The sequence below is a fragment of the Labeo rohita genome, chromosome 22 (assembly GCF_022985175.1).
Source record: "Labeo rohita strain BAU-BD-2019 chromosome 22, IGBB_LRoh.1.0, whole genome shotgun sequence".
Taxonomy (NCBI): Eukaryota; Metazoa; Chordata; class Actinopteri; order Cypriniformes; family Cyprinidae; genus Labeo; species Labeo rohita.
Genome location: NC_066890.1, coordinates 9,755,590 through 9,775,774, shown reverse-complemented (window position 1 = coordinate 9,775,774; position 20,185 = coordinate 9,755,590). Strand labels below are relative to the sequence as shown.

The 20,185-nt window shown below is 35.8% G+C and overlaps 1 protein-coding gene across 1 annotated transcript; it reads left to right on the top strand.

Annotated features, from left to right (window-relative positions):
- The first annotated feature begins 4,758 nt into the window (after nt 1-4,758).
- Nucleotides 4,759-19,682, top strand: hps3 (HPS3 biogenesis of lysosomal organelles complex 2 subunit 1). Its single transcript, XM_051094219.1, is given in 19 exon segments — nt 4,759-5,079; nt 6,510-6,731; nt 6,921-7,208; nt 7,291-7,468; nt 7,558-7,640; nt 7,726-7,912; nt 9,417-9,498; nt 10,272-10,426; nt 12,435-12,543; nt 13,717-13,898; nt 13,978-14,155; nt 14,241-14,376; nt 14,379-14,473; nt 14,553-14,738; nt 15,741-15,935; nt 18,073-18,180; nt 18,463-18,669; nt 18,826-18,913; nt 18,997-19,682. Coding segments are annotated over 19 exon segments (3,009 nt in total). The 5' UTR covers nt 4,759-4,862; the 3' UTR covers nt 19,110-19,682.
- The last annotated feature ends 503 nt before the right edge of the window (nt 19,683-20,185 follow it).

Below are 20,185 nucleotides of genomic sequence, written 5' to 3'. Positions count from 1 at the left end.
TAGTGCTAGAGGGTCACTTTTTAATCATGATGATGATGATAATAATAATAATAATAATAATAATATTTAATCATGATAATAATGATGTGTAATCATAATAATAATAATAATAATAATAATAATAATAATTGTTATAACTTTTAATATAAAAAAGTAGATAAAATAGAAATAGAACAGAGTGCTAGCGTTAGAGGGTCATTTTTAATCATTATATTAATAATAGAATAGAATATATATACAGAATAGAATAGTGCTAGAGGGTCACTTTTTAATCATGATGATGATAATAATAATAATAATAATAATAATAATAATAATATTTAATCATGATAATAATGATGTGTAATCATGAAGATGATGATAATAATAATAATAATAATAATAATAATTATAACTTTTAATATATAAAGTAGATAAAATAGAAATAGAACAGAGTGCTAGCGTTAAAGGGTCATTTTTAATCATTATATTAATAATAGAATAGAATATATATACAGAATAGAATAGTGCTAGAGGGTCACTTTTTAAATAATAATAATAATAATAATATGATTAATAATAATAATAATAATAATAATAATAATAATAATTAATAATGATAATAATAATAATAATTGTTATAACTTTTATTATAAAAACAAGTAGATAGAATAGACATAGAACAGAGTGCTAGCGGTAGAGGGTCATTTTTAATCATGATGTTAATAATAATAATAATAATAATTATTATTATTATTATTATTATTATTATTAGAAAAACAGATAGAATAGATAGTGCTAGAGGGTCACTTTTTAATCATGATGATGATGATAATAATAATAATAATAATAATCGTTATAACTTTTATTATAAAAACAAGTAGACAGAATAGAAATAGAATGGATTGCTAGTGGTACAGGGTCATATTTAATTATTTAATTATTTAATTATTATTATAATTATAATTAATAAATAATATAGGTAGAGAGTATACAATAAAAATATTATAATGTATTATTCAAATTCTTAATAAAATTATTGATTTGATTAATACAATTTATAATAAAGTGATATCTTTTATATATTTTTTAGACAATAAATAAAAAATATCTATATTTTTAAAACGTGTGAAAGTTTGTTGAATACACACCCACACACATTTAACACAACACTTCTAAAGATTGAGAAATTATGCATAAATCCCCAAGTAAAATCCCCAACAAGTGATATCACTATTAATTTGTTGGTTAAAAACACTTCACAACACAAATAATGATATATAGAATGAATGTGAGAGGTTTTGACTGTAAACGTTACTGTTTTTAACAGTATTTTTTAGTACTGAAAGGTTTCTATTCACTGAACTGTAATGTGACTGCATCTTTATAATAGTAACATCATAAATTGGTACAACCTCGCCCCAAAACACACACAAACAGACAGTACACATTTTATGCTTCATAAGACAGTTGTATGTTTAAAACTTTATGGTTTTAACCTTATATATTTTGCTTTAGTTGCTTTACCAGTGGGTAATTTTAGATTTCCAAACATTGTTTTTGCAAATTATGTAATCATTTTGCTTGAATAAGAAGTCCTATAACAGACGGTAAGGCCCACACAAAGATCTGTTCACATCTCACCGTGATCGAGTCTGTCAGAAGAGACTGAGACTACAGCCGAAATCCAAAGAAGAACTGTGGCAACTTCTTCAAGATGACTGGAAAATAAAGTAAACACAAAGTGTAGAAAGTGCAGATGTTTTCAAACATAACAGCATGAATACAGGCTTCAAGGTGCTTAAAGTGCTTGAAGTACTTGATTTGATTTTTAAAATTGAAGGCCTGAAAAACCCTTGAAAATCGCAATATTCCTGAAGAGATACTTGAAGAGTGCTCGATTTTTTTCAGTGTTTCAGTTCATGTCATAAAATTATCAAGATAAACATGGCTGAAGGCGTAAAAAGAGGAAGAGATGAACCAAATCCATTGAGTGAGTCATTTAAGCAGAAACCACTCTGACTGATTCAAACTCTTCTTGACTTCTTTTCATTTCAAGCGACTCACTAGCAAAACCAGATCAAATCTGAAGAGCCGTTCATTTTTGAATTTCGATATCGCTTGGAATGATTTTAAAAACCATTGCGTCGCAACATGATTCACTTTTTCGAAGTGCATATTGTGAGTCATTTGATTCAGATCGGGCCTTCAAATCACATATCACAAATCATTTGATTAAGATCAGAACATGGGAGCGGGTTCACGAGTCATTTGATTCAGATCAAAACTTTGCGTATTGCGAATTAATTGATTTAGTTTATTTAGATCAGAACCTTTAGTAGGGTATCACAAATAATTTGATTCATGTTGGGACTTCAGAGCCGGTTCTTGAGTCCTGATCGGAAATGATCGTTCACAAATCATTATTCGTATCGGGACTTCGGAGCATGGATCGTGAATCATTTGATTTAGATCGGAACCTAGGAGTGTGGATCGCAAATCAGTTGATTCAGATGGGGACTTCGGAGGAGGTTTGCAAATCTTTTGCTCTGAAAACCTGAAGTCCCGATCTGAATCAAATGATTTTCGGAATCTTTTGTTCCAAAAGATTCGCAAACCTCCTCCGAAGTCCTGATCTGAATCAAATGGTTTGCGATCCGCTCTCCTAGGTTCCGATTTAAAGCAAAAGATTTGCAAACCTGCTCCGAAGTCCCGATCTGAATCAAATGATTTTGGAATCTTTTGTTCCAAAAGATTTGCGAACCTGCCCTGAAGTCCTGATCTGAATCAAATGATATTTGGAATCTTTTGTTCCAAAAGATTCGTGAACCTGCTCCGAAGTCCCGATCTGAATCAAATGATTTCCGATCCGCTCTCCTAGGTTCCGATTTAAAGCAAAAGATTTGCGAACCTGGTCTGAAGTCCCGATCTGAATCAAATGATTCACAATCCATGCTCCGAAGTCCTGATACGAATAATGATTTGTGAACGATCATTTCCGATCAGGACTCGGAGCATGAATTGCAAATCACAAATCATTAAATTTGCATAATAATTCAAGAACCGGCTCTGAAGTCCCAACATGAATCAAATGATTTGTGATACTCTACTAAAGGTTCTGATCTAAATAAACTAAATCACTTAATTCGCAATACGCAAAGTTTTGATCTGAGTCAAATGACTCGTGAACCCGCTCGCAAATTCTGATCTAAATCAAATGATTTGTGATATGTGATTTGAAGGCCCGATCTGAATCAAATGACTCACAATATGCACTTCGAAAAAGTGAATCATGTTGCGACGCAATGGTTTTTAAAATCATTCCAAGCGATATCGAAATTCAAAAATGAACGGCTCTTCAGATTTGATCTGGTTTTGCTAATGAGTCACTTGAAATGAAAAGAAGTCATGAGTTTGAATCAGTCAGAGTGGTTTCAGCTTAAATGACTCACTCAATTGATTTGGTTCATCTGTTCCTCTTTTTACGCCTTCAGCCATGTTTATCTTAATAGTTTTATGACATGAACTGAAACACTGAAAAAAATCAAGCACTTTTCAAGTACCTCTTCAGGAATATTGCGACTTTCAAGGGTTTTCCAGGCCTTAAATTTTAAAAAGTCAAATTCAAGTACTTCAAGCACTTTAAGCACTACTGTCTATTTGTGTGTTTTGGAACAAAAGATTCCAAAAATCATTTGATTCAGATCGGGACTTCGGAACAGTCACTATTTTTTTTTTTAAACAGTAGAAAACATTAAAACATAAGTGAGATCTCTAATTGAAGTCTTTGAAAATCAAAGAAAGTGCTTGAAAAGTCCTTGAAAGTCCTGGAGTTTTATTGTACAGTATTTGTACGAACACTGTGAATAGTTTTTATTTGTCAAACTTTTATTTACCTCTGTAAAAATGTTTTATTAGGTGAATTTGCACACGTTTTTGAGATAAGTTTACATTTGAGAATTAAAGAGTAAATCAAGCTTGACTTATAAACAGTCCTAGAGAGATTGTAGTCTTCATTTTAATTTTGGACTAAAATGTGACCTCACCCTGTGATATTCATCCAAAAGTAAAAGGTAAGCTATGAATGTTTTTTTTTTTTTTTTTTTTTTTTTTTTTTAAGACTCAGTGGTGTTTATTACAGAGCTTATTTTTACTTTCGATTCATATGTGAACTGACGTCTGAGGGTGTTAATGATTTTGGGCTGATCGTCACAAGACTGAGACATGTGATATTGATCAGACTAGTAAGCACATTCATCATTGTGCAGCAAATTTAAATTGCTATGTACAATGCCACATTTGTTTTTAACTTGAGGTGGCGCTTACCAGCTCAGAAAACCGAGTCCTCCATTGGGCCGCATTCAAATCTCTAAACGATTTTTGCCTAAAGTAGAACATTTGAACGTGATCACATATAATCGTTTAAAACCTTTAATACTAATAATGAATTCCTGGAATACAAATTAAAATCCGCCCCATCAATCTTTGTAAAATTGTTTATTAAAAAATCCAGTTTTCTAAACTCAAACGGCTGTGATTGGTTCAAACTAACCAGCGCGGAGAAAAGTAACAGCTTTCTCGTGACCACGCTACGACATTTGCGATGCCTCAGCAGGGACCTAAACAATTTATTATTGCCTAAATAATGACACAGAGAAACACAAACAGCAATTAAATTGAAAATACACAGTGAAGAGTTAAAACAGCTAAAGTGATATTTAAACCCAACGCACCTGACCAATAGAGAACGTTTCCGGACAGCGAAACCACGCCTACTTTAAATCCCGTTGTCAGGCGAACTGTCGCTCTGTCACGTATGCTTTGTTTACACAGCTCTTCCGTGATTCCGCACAGACATGTAGACCGCAGACCCCGTCGCAGAAATGGTTCACGTCTATAACTGCCACCCGTTCGCGTCTCAGCACATCGTCGCGGCGGAGCAGGAGCCCGGGCTGGTGTGCTGCAGCGGCGGGGCGCTGTTCGTCGTGAGCGCCGGAGGCTGCAAGATCGAGGCGTATAACCTGCAGCAGGAGGGATGTCCGCTCATATGCCGCTTCAGCAGCATGGGCTCCGTGCTCAGCATCCGACACAGCGCCGTGGGTCAGTGACAGCTCAGTAACATGAGTCGCTTGAATATAAAATGATTGTGTTGTTTACAATCAGTGTCTTAAAAGTACCATGGCTCCTTGTGAAAACAGTGCAGTTTAGCATACATTTCAAAAGTGTACTTACTACGGAAATAATATACTTTAAAATAATATACAGTTGAGGTCAAACGCTTGCATACACCTTGCAAAATCTATAAAATGTTGATTACTGTACCAAAATAAGAGAGATCGTACAAAATGCATGACATGTTATTGTTTATATAGTACTAGCATGTCCTGATAATATAATATATTTGACACGATTACATATACTCCACAAGAGAAAATAGTGAATTTATAAAAATGACCCTGTTTAAAAGTTTACATACGCATCCTGTGTTGTTACCTGACTGATCCACAGCTGTTTTTTTGTTTAGCGAAAGTTGTTCATGAGTCCCTTGTTTGTCCTGAACAGTTAAACTGCCTGTTGTTCTTCAGAAAAATCCTGCATGTCCCACAAATTCTTTGGTTTTGTAGCCTTTTTGTGTATTTGAACCCTTTCCAACAATGATTGTATGATTGTGAGATCCATCTTTTCACACCGAGGACAACTGAGAGACTCATATTCAACTATTGCAGAAGGATCAAACACTCACTGATGCTCCAGAAGAAAAAAAAAAAACATGCATTAAGAGCTGGGGGGTGAAAACTTTTGAACTGAATGAAAATGTGTACGTTTTTCTTATTTTGTCTAAATACCATATTTTTTTCATGTAGTACTGCCCTTCAGAGGCTACAGAATATTCTTACATGTTTCCCAGACGACAAAATAAGTGAAATTTACCCTGATCTTCAAATTCTAAAAGTTTTCACCCCCCTCTCTTAATGCATTGTTTTTCACTCTGGAGAATCAAAAAACAGCTGTGAATTATTCAGGCAACAACACAGTATTAAGAATCAAGCATATGTAAACTTTTGAATAGGGTCATTTTTATAAATTCAAAAGACTGTTATTTTGTCTTATGGATTATTTGTAAACATCTTTTATGTGAAATATCTTATTCAGGTCAGTACTAAATAAACAGTAACATGCATTTTGTTTGATCCCTCTCATTTTAGTAAAATAATTAACATTTAGCAGAGTCTGAAAGGGGGGTGTAAACTTTTGACCTCATTTTTACCAAACTTAACTGAATGCAATGTTTTCAGACACTTAATTAAATGCTCTTTGCATTGTATATTAGTTTTAATCTGTATTTAATGCAGTTAGATACAGTTTAAAGTACGTATTGTCCCATATGAGTAAGAATCTTTATATGTAGTGTCATAATTAATTCTTTTGTCTTTGAAAGATGGTTAAAGTGTGCTGCTAAATGTACTGACAAACATTTGATTTCGTTTAGATTTTTGAATCATTGATTCCTGTGGCTGTTTTGTTTTTAGGGGACTACCTAGTGACCATTGAGGAGAAGAACAAGGCCACATATCTCAGGGCCTACACTAACTGGAGGTACCAGGCTGCAGAGAAGACGCGTGTTGGGGTGCGTCTGTTGGGTCACCTCCTGCGGGGCTCGTCCTTCCGTGGAACTCCTAAAGAGCAGATGGAGATCATTGAAATCCCTCTATTTGAGCCGCCGCTGTGTATGGCATGCTGCAGTATTACTGGTGAGAACACAAAAATAATTTCACGAGTTCGCCTGCCCATTCAATCCTGATGGTTAATGGTAAACAAACATGGCTTTCTGTCCTTAATGGAGGCTTGAACATAAACACAAACACAAAATACGCACTTCATAATCTATTCATATTTCACACATAACAGTTGAGAAAGTTTGCATTGCATTACTTTGGCAGGTGATCTTCTAGTTGGCTGTGCCAAGAGTCTGGTGGTCTTCAGTCTGAAGCGACAGACGCTGAGCGAGCAGCTCTCTGTGCTGGACTTTGAGAGGGTCCTTATTCTTCATATCCAGGGCTGGAGTCCGTCTCAGGTGGCCTTCTGTGCTGGATACGTAGCCCTTCAGACGGATCTGGAGATCCTGGTGGTAAAACTCACCCCGCGGCAGAAGAGCAGCCAGGCTGCAGATGAACACGCACTGCTACCTGAAGATATCATGACTGAAACCAGCTTAGATGAAGATGCAGGTATGCATACTATACTGGTGATTAAATTTATGTCACTTAAATTTATGACACTTGGGTGAATTTGAATTTTCCTTTTTTAAAGAGATGACAAAAGATGGATTCAGCCCGCTTCACGAGCAAGAGGACTTCTTTCTGTTCCCAAAGCATCAGGAGATGTTGGGTAATGACGCCCAGGAGTGCGGCATCTCTTTAGTCCTGGAGTGGACTGGTATGGAGGCAGATAGCCGAGGGGACATGAGTGTAGTTTACGTCTTATTCAGGTATAGCGAACAGCTTCAGAAAATGAGCCGCTGTGCCGTGTTTGTTTGTCAGATTGTCAGATGTCACTTCTCTAATCTGCCCTGTCTAGGAGGTTTGCGCCTGATTTCTTTCAAGGTTGCAGCGTTGAGGAGACACACTTGCATTCCCTGCAGCTCCGCCCTATGTTTAGTGGTAAGTGAGCTTATTGGTAAGCTACATTCACTTTCCAACACCCCTTTCTTTTGGGCTGAATGGTTTCCTCTTTCTGTCTGAACAGGTAAACAGGAAGAAGCCTCCATCTCCAAACGTGGGGAACCTACGTGTATGTTTGTTTTCTTCTCCTTGCCGAACACCGGCTACATGTACAGCTTGAAGAACACAGTGGAGCTCATGTCCACGTATCAGTACCCAGAAAAGGCCCATCAGGCTGTGCTGAGTGACCAGTTCCTCTACGTCATCACCAGGTAGGATGGGCAAATTCTTGCTGTCCACAGCACACACACAGCACTTCCTGACACATGAACTGCTATAAATTGTTGTCTATGAGTGCTGTGATATACTCCATGTGAGAAGAGGAGGTTTGTCAGTTAAAATGGTCTTGACCAGTATTGTATTGTAGTATGAATCACACATTCACAGTAGGATCACCAGGGTTCTTACTAGGTGTTTAAAGTGCTTGAAGTACTTGAATTTGACTTTTTAAAATGTAAAGCCTTAAAAAACCCTTGAAAATAGCTATATTCCTGAAGAGGTACTTGAAAAGTGCTTGAGTTATTGAAAGACAATGTATCTATGAAATAAGTGTTTAATTTAGTCAGTAAGCACATATCTTTTCACACAAAATTCAAGCAATTCAAGAAACATCCAATCTTTTTAGCTTGTTTCAGTTAATGTCAGAAAATAATTGAGGTAAGCAAGTAGTAGTGCTGACAGTGTTGGGTAAACAAGGCTGAAGATGCAAAAGAGGAACAGATGAACCAAATCAATTGAGTGAGTCATTTACGCTGGATCCGCTCTGATTGATTCAATCTCGTGACTTTGATCATTCATGTCAAGCGATTCAGTAGCAGAAACCAGATCGAATCAAAAGAGCCATTCATTTTCAAATTTCGACATTGCTTGTAACAATTTGAAAAAGCACGTAGTGGTGGGTGAAACGGAGCTTTTTGAAACTCAGAATCAGGTAAAGCATTGCGTCTCAGAATGATTCACTGTTTCTAAGCGCTTCGATCAGATCACATATTGAGAATCTTTTTTTTAGATTGGGATTCCAAATCGCATATCGTGAACTTTGCGTATTGCAAATCATTTGATTCAGATGGAGACTTTAGAGCGCATGAATCATTTGAATTAGATGAACAGGTTTGTGAATCATTTCGCAAATAGAATGATTCAAATTAAACGATTTGCAATACGTGATTTGAAGTCCCGATCTAAATCAAATGATTTGTGATCATCGAGATAGAGACTTCAGAACGTGGATCATGAATCATTTGAATAAGATCAGGATTTTGGAGCGATTTTGCAAATCTTTCTTTGGTTAATTTTTTTTCTCTTAAACAGAAAAAAAACTTGAAAACAGTAAGGCAGTACAGTTATAAAAACAAAACAAAAAAAGAAAGTATACACAAATACAAATCCCTTAAGAACATTAATTATTGGTTTACTCTTATAAAAGTGTAGTATACTTTGTAATACTTTAGTAGTAAAACTTTGCTTGTGCATCACTTTATTTGGCCATTTTTTTTATTAGTACATTTTTATTTATCTGTTTCTCTCTTCTTTTTTTTTTTAGAATTTGAAACAGAAGACATTCTTTTAAAAGTTAAAGTCTTTGAAAATCGAAAAAGTAGTGCTTGAAAAGTATTTGAAAGTCCTGGAATTTATTTACAGTATCTGTGTGAACCCTGAATCAATAACATGCATTTCGAAAGTTAGTCTTAGTTCATTTGTGGTTGTTTGTCGTAGGAATGCTCTCCAGTGTTTCACTGTCAGATGCAGTGCGGTAGCGGCTCGGGTCGATGACCCATACATCGACACCACCATGAAGGTAAAGCAAGTCTATGAAGTCTAGTTTATCTCCCAATAACAGTCTTAGTAAGACTGATGCTTAGTTACATGATCAAAGCTCTGTAGTTGTGGAGGGGAAACACATATAATGCAATGCAAATGTTTGAGAGATAAACAAATAAATGTTCCTCAAAGGCCTGATGTATTATCATATTTGATATGTCTTTCTATAATGTATAGCCAATCAAATAAACCTAAGTTGCTGCAGTGCAGAAAGTCTTAGTTTTTAAATATTACTAAGAATATAAAGTTGTTTTTGTTTACTTTATAAAAATCTGTGAAAATTTTACTGCAAAAAGACATGTTGAACCACAACCTGAAGGTGGGCATTTTAAAAATGACATTAAAATGCCTTGCTAAAAAGTATGAAAGTGCTGATTGTGTTGATAATTTGGAGAATTGTGTATCAAATATGATACAGTGGGCTTTTTTTGGGGTTACAATTTAATCTTTTCCTGCAGTGTTTGCTCTACAAACTTGAATGATTCATCATGTGGCTTTTACTGTGCTATTATTACTTCACACCAGATTCTTAATAGATGAAAAAATGGGTGAAAATTTCCCAGAAATGTTCTCTGAAAGAGGAACTTAATTCATATCTTGAAAAATAAATTTGTGTAAGTTTGTGGTGAGTTTGTATGAAAAACTGTCAACCCTCCACAAAACCCTAAAATCATGGCCGTGAGTTTTTCATGTTCAGGAACCTCTAATATTCCCTTCATAACCAGTCAGTGTTGAACTGTGTCCTATCAGGCCTGTCCTCCCATCACAATGGAGGTGTGCGCTTTGAGGATCCAGCTCTTCATTGGACTGAAGATTATCTGTCAGGACGGAAATCATATCGTTCTCCTCACGGCAGCAGATGTGGACAGCAAAGAGGACACTGAGAGACCAGCCCGCAAAAACACGTATGTGTGTGTGTGTTCACAACCACTCTTGTTTCTCATACAGTTTGATTTCTTGACTTTTTTCAGCATGACATTGCTGTTTAGTAGATGTATCATAGTGTGCTGTGTAAATGGCCTGTAACTCTTATTGTAGTGAATCGAGGGAACACAGAGCCCTGACAGGCATTTTAGTAGCTGTAGGTCTAGAGCCGTCCTCAACGCCTACACTGGAAAGCCTTCTGTCCAGGTCCTTCCTGTAAGTTAGCGAATAGCATGAGCCTAACACTGGACCGGTCTGAAACAAACCCTAAAATCCCCCCTAACCCACTGTGAGTGTTACCTGCATGCAGCCATTCAGAATTTATCTAACATCTCAGTTTTGTTCAGATGCAAAAATAAGATGCAAAGCTTTCACTGCGATTCAGAACTTCCTCTTATTTAGAGAAACCTTTAATGTTAACAGAAACCTGTAAACCTTTAACAGAACTGAAACAACCACAGCTAAACTAATCCCACAATCCCTTCCAGACCAGCAGTTTAACAAATAATTAATTGTCCCATCAATTAAAAGTGTTTTATTCAGGGTTTCCACGGGTCTTAAAAAGCCTTAAATCGCTTTAAGGCCTTGATATTCGTATAATCATATCATTAATTTTCATGAGGGGTTGTTTTCTTATGTGTTTTATTTTAAAGTGAAGCAAAAGCGCAATTTCTGTGCTACCATGGCTTAGGTCGCTCAATATTCATTAAACAATATGTGGTAGATAGCGGTATGTGCTGCTTCATCTGTCAGTCACCCGATTTTGAGTTTTTTTTTTTTTTTTTTTTATTTATTTTTTTTTTTTGCAGTAATAAAAATCATTTAGTTTAGTTAGAGAACAGACAATACAACAAATCACAAATCAGATTTTAAACTGAAGATCAGTGGCTGACTGACAAGAACAGATGAGAAAGACAGGAACATGGCAGAAATGCAAAAGCCCTTGTTTTAAAAAATATATGGATTTTGAAAAGCCTGTTGACGTCTGCCATTTATCTAAGGTAATAGTGGAAGTTTCATATGTATTGATGTTTGCTGATTTTTATTTATTTAACCAATTTTTTTCTTAATATATCTTACATCAAGGTGTATGCTGTACTTCCAACCTTTCTTATTTGTTTTGCTAATGAACATTTCTTATTTATTTGGTTACACAGTGATTTACACAGTGTATTATTATTCTTTTGTTAATAAAAGTTTGTTACGTTGCATTAATGATGCTAATTTAAAAGTGAAACAAAAATGCACACAACGCTTTTACAAGCTAATTAAAACAGGAAAGTGAAGAAAAGAAGGAAAACTCAAACAAACTAAAAACAAACAACAGCTAATTTGAAAGTGAAAGTAAAATGTGCATGGTGCTTTTACCAAAGGAAAGCACAGAAAAGAGGGAAAACTGACACAAACTAAAAACAAGACGCTGAATTGAAAGTGGAAATTTGAAAGTGAAAGTAAAACTCAAACTATACTATAGAACATACTGCTGTATTGTTTTCCTTTTTTTCCCCTTACATTTTCTTTAGTTGGTCTTAAAAAGGTTTTTAAGTCTTTAATTTACCTCATAAAACCTGCAGAAACCCTGTTTAATTGGTATTTGTGTCATGAAATAACCTGTTACTGACACATGTAGAGCATAGTATGTGGGCTAAATGTGCAGACATATTTGCAAAATTTTGCAATTTGTTAAAAAGATCAATAATATATTGATGCATGTAGCACAGCTCACACAGAACTCACTTCTAAATCAAGCAGCTTTATGTTGGTCAACACAGCACATTTGCATGACCAACTGTGGAATCTGCATTGCGAAATGTTTAGCCCAAAATTTCCAGTTGTCTATATTCTTATTGAAGTTACTGGATTTCACCAGTAAACATTGAGCAAACTACATTAAATGTGGCTGCACCTTAACTGAAGAAAACACAAGCTGTAAATGCAATGGTGGAGTTGTGATCTATGACTGTTATCATGTTCTTCTACGTTCTTCAGATCCAGGAAGACGTCTGTCTGCAAAGCCACAGAGCCGGCTGACAGCGGTCACGGCTGGAACCTCTACGTGATCAGCTCTGTGTCCACACTGCAGCTCTACAGAGAAATAGTACTGTATCTTCAGCTGTCATATAAAATATTTGATTCAATTATCACAAAACCATTTAGGGGCCAGACTATTGTAGAGGTGTTATAGTTTATTCTGTCCAAGAGCTGCCCACATAGACAGGAAAAGTGTGTCTGACTGATGTGAAAAGCAACAGACAGTGCTAGTAAGGAATATTTACCAGAAAAAATATTTACCAGAAAATTGTAAATACACAACACAGTATTTCTGAAAAGCATATAATAAATTAATTATTTAATTATCCTTTATAAATTCATTAGACATGCTTTTGATTATTAAAATGTAATGAAACAATGAAAATAGAATAAAGAAAATTGATAGAAAACAGAGATTCACAAAACTGAATTTGAGAAAAATAATACAATGTATTTCATAGGGCCTTAAAAACATGTCATTTCTGTTTAACTTTTAATAAATTGCGATTAAATTCTGCAGGTTTTATGATTTCAATTAATTAGACATGTTTTTTGTAAATTTTTTTTAATGTAACCATTAAAATAGTATCGGTTCAGTAGTAGTATTGTGATATTTTAGTCAGGTATCGTATTGAAGTAAAAATGTTGGTATTGTGACTAGAATATACACTAGAATATTATCTGCTGATATAAAAAGTTCACTGTATATTGTAGTAATATAATTTATGACAGCAATGAAATTTAGTTTTCTTTCTACATTAAACAATAAATATTACATATTTTTATGTAATATCATGTATCTCAATTACAAGTTTAGGTCTTAAATTTCATATAAGGTGTTATTAAAAAGGTCTTAAAGTCTAAAATTTCACTTTTTCATATTTACAGAAACACTGCTGATAAACAAGTATAAAAGATCAAAAGTAATCAAAAAGTGGTCAGACTACATAACCTATTATGTGTAATCCATATTATATTACTAACTACCATTTTTGTAATGCAATTTGGGATCATTAAATTTTTATGTTATTTGGATTACACTAAATGTGTAATCCATATTATGTTACTAAACATTACTAAACATTTTATGTTATTTGACAGATGCACCTTCTTGTTCTAAAAGGTGCTCACAGCATATTAGTTAATTCTTAACATACAGTTGTTTTTATTTTGTATCAATTTGATATTAATTGAATTGCTGCTTGTTTTAAGTGTAAAGATTCCTCATTGTTTCCATCAGGTGGAATACAGTAAGCGATACGAGCAGTCGTTGTCTCATAGTTGCATTCACCTGCTGAGTGAGGGTCACCTGCTCCTGCGGACGGCACTGCTCAGCCTGCAGGACTGCGATTCTGCCGAGAGAGCGCAGCTGCAGGAGGCCTTTCAGGAGAGCTGTGCTCATTTAGGAGACTGCTTCAGCAGGTCATCTTGGTCTCTTGATTGTGTGATCCGTGTTCAGTAATTGCCAATATCAGTCTTTGATTTCATGTTTGGTTTGCAGGTTTGATAAGAAGGACTGTCATTTGGCTCTTCCATACTATAAGATGTCAGGCCTCACTGTGACGGATGTTATCAAGAGGAATATGTCCATGAGCGGCATCTCAAACGGTTACGGCAAAGGGTTTATCTTCTTCCTGAAGCATTCGATCTATGAGGAAACCATGGAGGAGCTTAGCAAGGTACCAAATGAAATTTTTTTTTTCAACAAATTTGCATATAAAACAGTTGTTGTAACAGGCATCCTGTGTTGTGTCTGTGCTCTAGGACATGGCTGATAAAGTCCTGGACATCTTTAGTGTGGCTGAGCCTGCTCAGCTTCCTCATGTCGTGAGCAGTCCGTCCATGCTGAACGCTGATCCTGACAGTGCCATGACCCACCTGAAACAGCTAGAAGACTCCGGGCCCCGTCCATCACTCTGTCCCTGTGTACAGCCTCCCTGGCCCTGCGGAAGGGTGACCTGAACAGCTACAGGCAGCAGATGGACCGCCACGCAGAGGTCTTTCCTCAGGAATTTGTGTCGTAACTAACAGGTACTATGTGAAACACATCTGAACTCAAAAACATGTCGTCTCCAGATGCTGCAAGTGTACGGCTTCATAGAAGAGCCCAAACTGCTGCTGCACGGCAGAGGGAAGGCCGTGCTGCCCACCATACTGGCTCAGCACTTGCGTGACACACAGGAGGGTCTGCTGGTGGCGGCGGTCGTAGCGCTGCATGAGAACAGCAAGATCAGACTGGAGGAGGCCGATGTCTTCTTCCAGGTACATGCAGCACACAGAGAGATGTGTGCGTGTCTGTCGTTCTCATATCTGTGTGTGTTTGTCTCTCTCAGGAGAAACATGCACTTACAGGTGTGGAAGCCTGTTTCCACCACTGAATAAAAAATATAAAAGGCAGGCCCAAATTGTGACTTTTTGGTATGTTGCCTTTTTTTTTTAATTGTGACTCTTTTTTTTTTCTTGCAATTGCAAGTTTACACTTTACAATTAAAATTGCATGAAACAAATTCGCAATTCAGACTTTCAGCATGCAATGATGTCACAATGTGACTCAGCACTACCGTTGCGTATTATTTACTCACCCTCCATGCATCCTAGGTGTATGTGACTTCTTTCTTTCAGATGAATGCAGTCGGAGTCTAATAAAGTCTAATAAAGTGCATCCATCCATAATAAAAAGTGCCTCACACAGGATCTCCTGTAGTGAATCAATGCATTTTTGTAAGAAAAATATCCATATTTAAAACGTAAGATTCACTATTAATCTAGCTTGCGCTAACTGCTTTGTCAAGGGGTGTGTCAGTACTGAAACACCGTCTAAGATGTTCGCCAGTCGCAACGCGTGTGACAGCTAACCAATCACAACACATTTTGGTTTTTTTGGAAAGTGGGCCTTTATTAAACCCAGAACTAATCGAGTCATTTGTGCCAGGCTGGGAGAAAGGTATTGTAATAATGTAAATTATGTGAAAAATTTTTGAACCACCAAGCATTAAAGAGCATGTTCTAGTACACCCCCAAAACAAAATCAAGACTTTGTAAAAGAGCGAAGTAGGACCCCTTTTATTACCAAAAACATTAAACCAGAAAAGGTTTTAGATTTTTATTATGTTACTTAAAAAAAAAAATAAAATAACTACGGTGTTTCTGTGTTTACTTGTTTCTTGTTTTTTGTTTTTTGTTTATGTTACTCAGTTTTTTGCCATGAAGATAGCCGTAGATGCTGACTTAGCAATAAAATAAATGACTACTACTCTCTTTCAGGAGCTGTGTAAGGATGGTGTGGAGGTTGACAGCAGTCCCCAGTTACTGGTGGATTTCTGGGAGGCTCTGTTAGTAGCGTCCTCTCATGAATCCATCATACAAGAGCTGCTGTTTCGTCTCACATCTGTCTACATCGACCGTATCACACGCAGAGATCATTCCGGCATCAGAGCCCTTAAAACGGCAGAGGATCTGGTGAGCAAGATAATGCACCTTAATATAGTGGGTGTTGAGTGGTTGTTTACACATTTCTAGGTGATTACTGGAGTGTTGTGGGTATTTGCTAAGGCAGGGGTCTGATGACCACCAGAGGGCAGTAAGTGCTGGGGTGTCCACAATAAAGCTTAGAGAAAATAGTGTGATATATTTCTAGTGTAAATAATAAAATAAAAAAAAAACATTTGATAAAATCATAAATAAATAAAAGTGATACACTATAGTACTATGTAGTCCTATAGTGGTTAGTACTATAGTACTAAGAGTCACCAAGTGGTTTGTTGACCATGATATTTCTGTGCTTGATGGCCCAGCCAACATGCCTGACTTGAACCCCATTGAGAATCTATGGGATATTTTCAAGAGAAAGATGAGAAACAGTCGATCCAACAGTATACAGGCTGATCGCTTACATGTCACACATCATTGATGCTGTAATTTGTGCTAGGAGCAAGTCATATGTGTTGCCGACCAAGTATTGAGTGTATGAATGAACATACTTTAAAGAACTTGAACTTTTCTGTTTTGCAAATCCGTTTTTTGATTGATCTTAGGAAATATTCCAATATTTTAAGATACGGGATTTTTGACTTTCATGAACTGTAAGGTCTAATCATCACAATTAAAACAAAAAAACCGTTAGAAATATTTTGCTTTACATGTAATGAACCACAAAACCAGTCTTAAGTAGCACAGATATATTTGTGACAGTGGCCAACAATACATTGTATGTGTCAAAATTTCGATTTTTCATTTATGCCAAAAATCATTAGGATATTAAGTAAAGATCATGTACCATGAAGGTATTTTGTAAATTTCATACTGTAAATATATCAAAAGCTATTTTTTAATTAGTAAGATGCATTGCTAAGAAGTTCGTTTGGAAAACTTTAAAGGCAATTTTCTAAATATTCAGATTTTCTTTTGCACCCTCAGATTCCAGATTTGTCAGATAGTTGTATCTCAGACAGTATTGCCCTATCCCAACAAACCGTATATCAATAGAAAGCTTATTTATTCTGCTTTCAGATGATGTATAAATCTCAATTTTAAAAAACTGACCCTTATGGCTTATACGTACGTGCATACATACACACACACACACAAACATATACTCATTTTTGTGAAATGTTATTAGTCTAGCCTGTTTTCAGTTAATGAACATTGTAGCACTCCTCCCATTCTATAAATCGCAATAAGCATTGTCATTTGTAACTTTTGATATGAAACAAAGTCTCTGATTTAAAATTCTGTCCATTTTTTACAAGATCCAAACAATAAATAGAGTTTTGGCACTTTATGTAGAGTGACAGATCACTGTAGCGTCTCAGTTCAAGAGAAGCGGCAGCGTGAAGAACACATGAACTGATCGTCTCCTCGGCTTTAAAACCAATTTCAGCACAAAATGTTCAATATTTATGTTTGAATAAATTCGAGTTTTAAAAACAGAATGTTTATATTTTAAAAAAATATTGTTAAGTAATGGTAAAGTTAGTATTATAAGTTTATCATAAATTTAATTGAGTGTAATTTTAGTATAGTTTAGTATACTAATTTTGTATAGCTAATTTTAACCCTCAGTATCAAAATAATATAGTACCAACTCTCATGTATGTTTCACATATATTACGTATATTGAATCGAATCAAATCCCATCACAAGTTAAGCATAATCAAATTAAATCATGAAATTTGTCAAAATCCAGCTCTAATATATATAAAAACACACTAATCATGTAAATATACATGCATGTACCTACATGAATAGTGTGTGTTATTAGCATGTCGCTAAGCACTTTCTAGGGTTTTTTTTTTTTTTTGTAGGTGGTTTTCAATATCAATACCACTTGAATTTTCACGATGAATAAGCAATAAAATGAACATTTAAAAGATTTCTCTTCATACAACATGAGTATTATAGGTATTCATACTTCTTTCCACAGTTGGTCTGGGGTAGTAATTGGGAGATTAGGTTGTTTTGAGTACTAGTTTATTACATTGCAGTGCTTGGTCTTGGCTAGTCGGTTACAGGCTTGGTTCTCACTGACCGAAGTCACAAGACTTCGCCATTTTTTTCGCCATTGTCCGTCAGGTGAATATTGTTTCTTCTTGTGCAGATAAACTCCTGCTCTCATTATGGGATGTTGTATCCTTGGGTGAGCATCCTGACACCTGTCCAGTTCAACATCAACCATGACCACCAGGAGGACCTGCACAAACTTCAGGTGTATTGATAGATTTCTCTCCTTCTGACAAACAATATCATTAAATGATGTAAATTCAACCAGTAAAGGCCTAGTTTAACCTCAGCTCAGTGCAGTAAAAATCCTTACATGCACTTTGTCACTGCTTTAAAAGAACTGTTCACCCAAATACAACAAATCTGTCTTCATTGCCTCACTCAAGTGTCACGGTTGATTTCTTTCTTATGTGTAATGCAATAGATGTTTTGCAGAACATTGGCATCCAAATAAAGTGGTGTAAAGTGCTCTCTTCACTGTGTATAGTCACTGCTGTGCGGCCCAACGTTGGAGGTCTCGTCCATCCTGCCTCTGCTGGAGCAGCTGTCCGAATCTGACAACACCGGACTCAGCGTGCACGTGCTCTGCGCCACCAAACTAGGCCAACACGAGAGATCCATCGTCAGACTTCTAGACCGATGTCCGCAAGCCATCATCTCCTACGCCAACAATGAGCTACAGAATGACAAACTGGTACAAACCTAAGAGCTCTAATTATGGTTTCTAGCCACATAAGCTCAATTTGTGCAGTGCATTGTCAATGTTACTGGCTAAAATAGTCATAAAATAAAAATTGTTAGAAAGGTCTGGAATCAGAGGTGGCTTGACACAATAAATCTCTCTCTCCAGTCTCTGTGGTGGCAGAAGCTTTTCCCTGAGGTCTGTGACAGGATAAGGAAAACAGGAAATGACACTGTTCTTCTCTCAGCACTCAAAGGTAGCAGCCGTTTTATGCTTCCGATGTCCATGCATGACTGAATGAATTTTGGTGGTCATGAAAATGTTGTCTTTCTTTTACAGAAACTTTGGTTGTGGCGTCCAAGGAGTTGAACCCACTGGAGTTCCTGGACTTGTTGCCGGATGATGGAACGGCTCATTTCTTCCTGCCACATCTACTTGAATGCAGCCAATGAAATCTCACAACATTTAGCATTTATTTGAGACAATCAGTCAATCAACACTAAACCTGTTTAAAGACAAATTCTGGATCTACAGTCTTCCTGCTGCTTTGAATGCTGATAGCCAAAAAATAGCTTGTTCATCTCATTATTCATGTGTGACTGCTGTTAACATGATCAGATAGGAGGTACGTTACAATCATTCATATATTCAGGAATATTATAAGTTTACTTTAAAAACAAGGACTCTTCTTGTTATCAGAACAAATATAGACTACAGTATCTCTCTTTTTTATTATTATTGTTAGGCTTGTATTGTTTTTGTTTGAATGTTTGTCAGATATGTGTGTGCACATTATCCATGCAGCTGTCATCTCATTTCATCTCAGAATGAACATTATAAAGTGTCCTTTTTAGTTTTTGTATTAAATTATATTCAAATACAGAATCTTGTGTGCAGCTCATTTTGTAAACATTCTTGTCTGTTTTACTTTTCTATTTATATTTTAAAGCTACTGTAACAAAATTCATGTCTTTTACTACTTTCTTACAAAATCAACCCTATTTAATGTCTTCTTTCTTGATCTTATTGTGCAAAAAGATAAAAAAATCATAACCTTCTTGTATATTGTGTATAGTCTATTTAGAGGCTATTTTTCACCATTTAAGCAAATTTGTCAAATTAAAGAAGTAAAATAACTTTTAATGTCACGTAGACTTTAATGGACTTGATTGGTGCCCCGATTTTGAACTTCCAAAATATAGTTTAAATGCAGCTTCAAAGGGCTCTAAATGATCCCAGTCGAGGAAGAAGGGTCTTATCTAGCAAAACAATCGTTCATTTTTTTCTTTTCTTTTTTTTTTTTTTTGAAAAATAAAAATTTGTATACTTTTTAAGCACAAAAGCTAGTGTAGCACAGGCTCTGAGATGCACGTTCACGATGCTACAAATTAGTGATGGGTCGTTCTTGAATGAGTCTTTAATGTGACTCGGGAAGAACGAGTCGTCTCGGGGAGTGATTCGTTCAGTCCTATTAGGTTCTGTACTGGAATTAGTTCATCTGTTTCGAGTCTTTGGGTTTTTCGAGTCG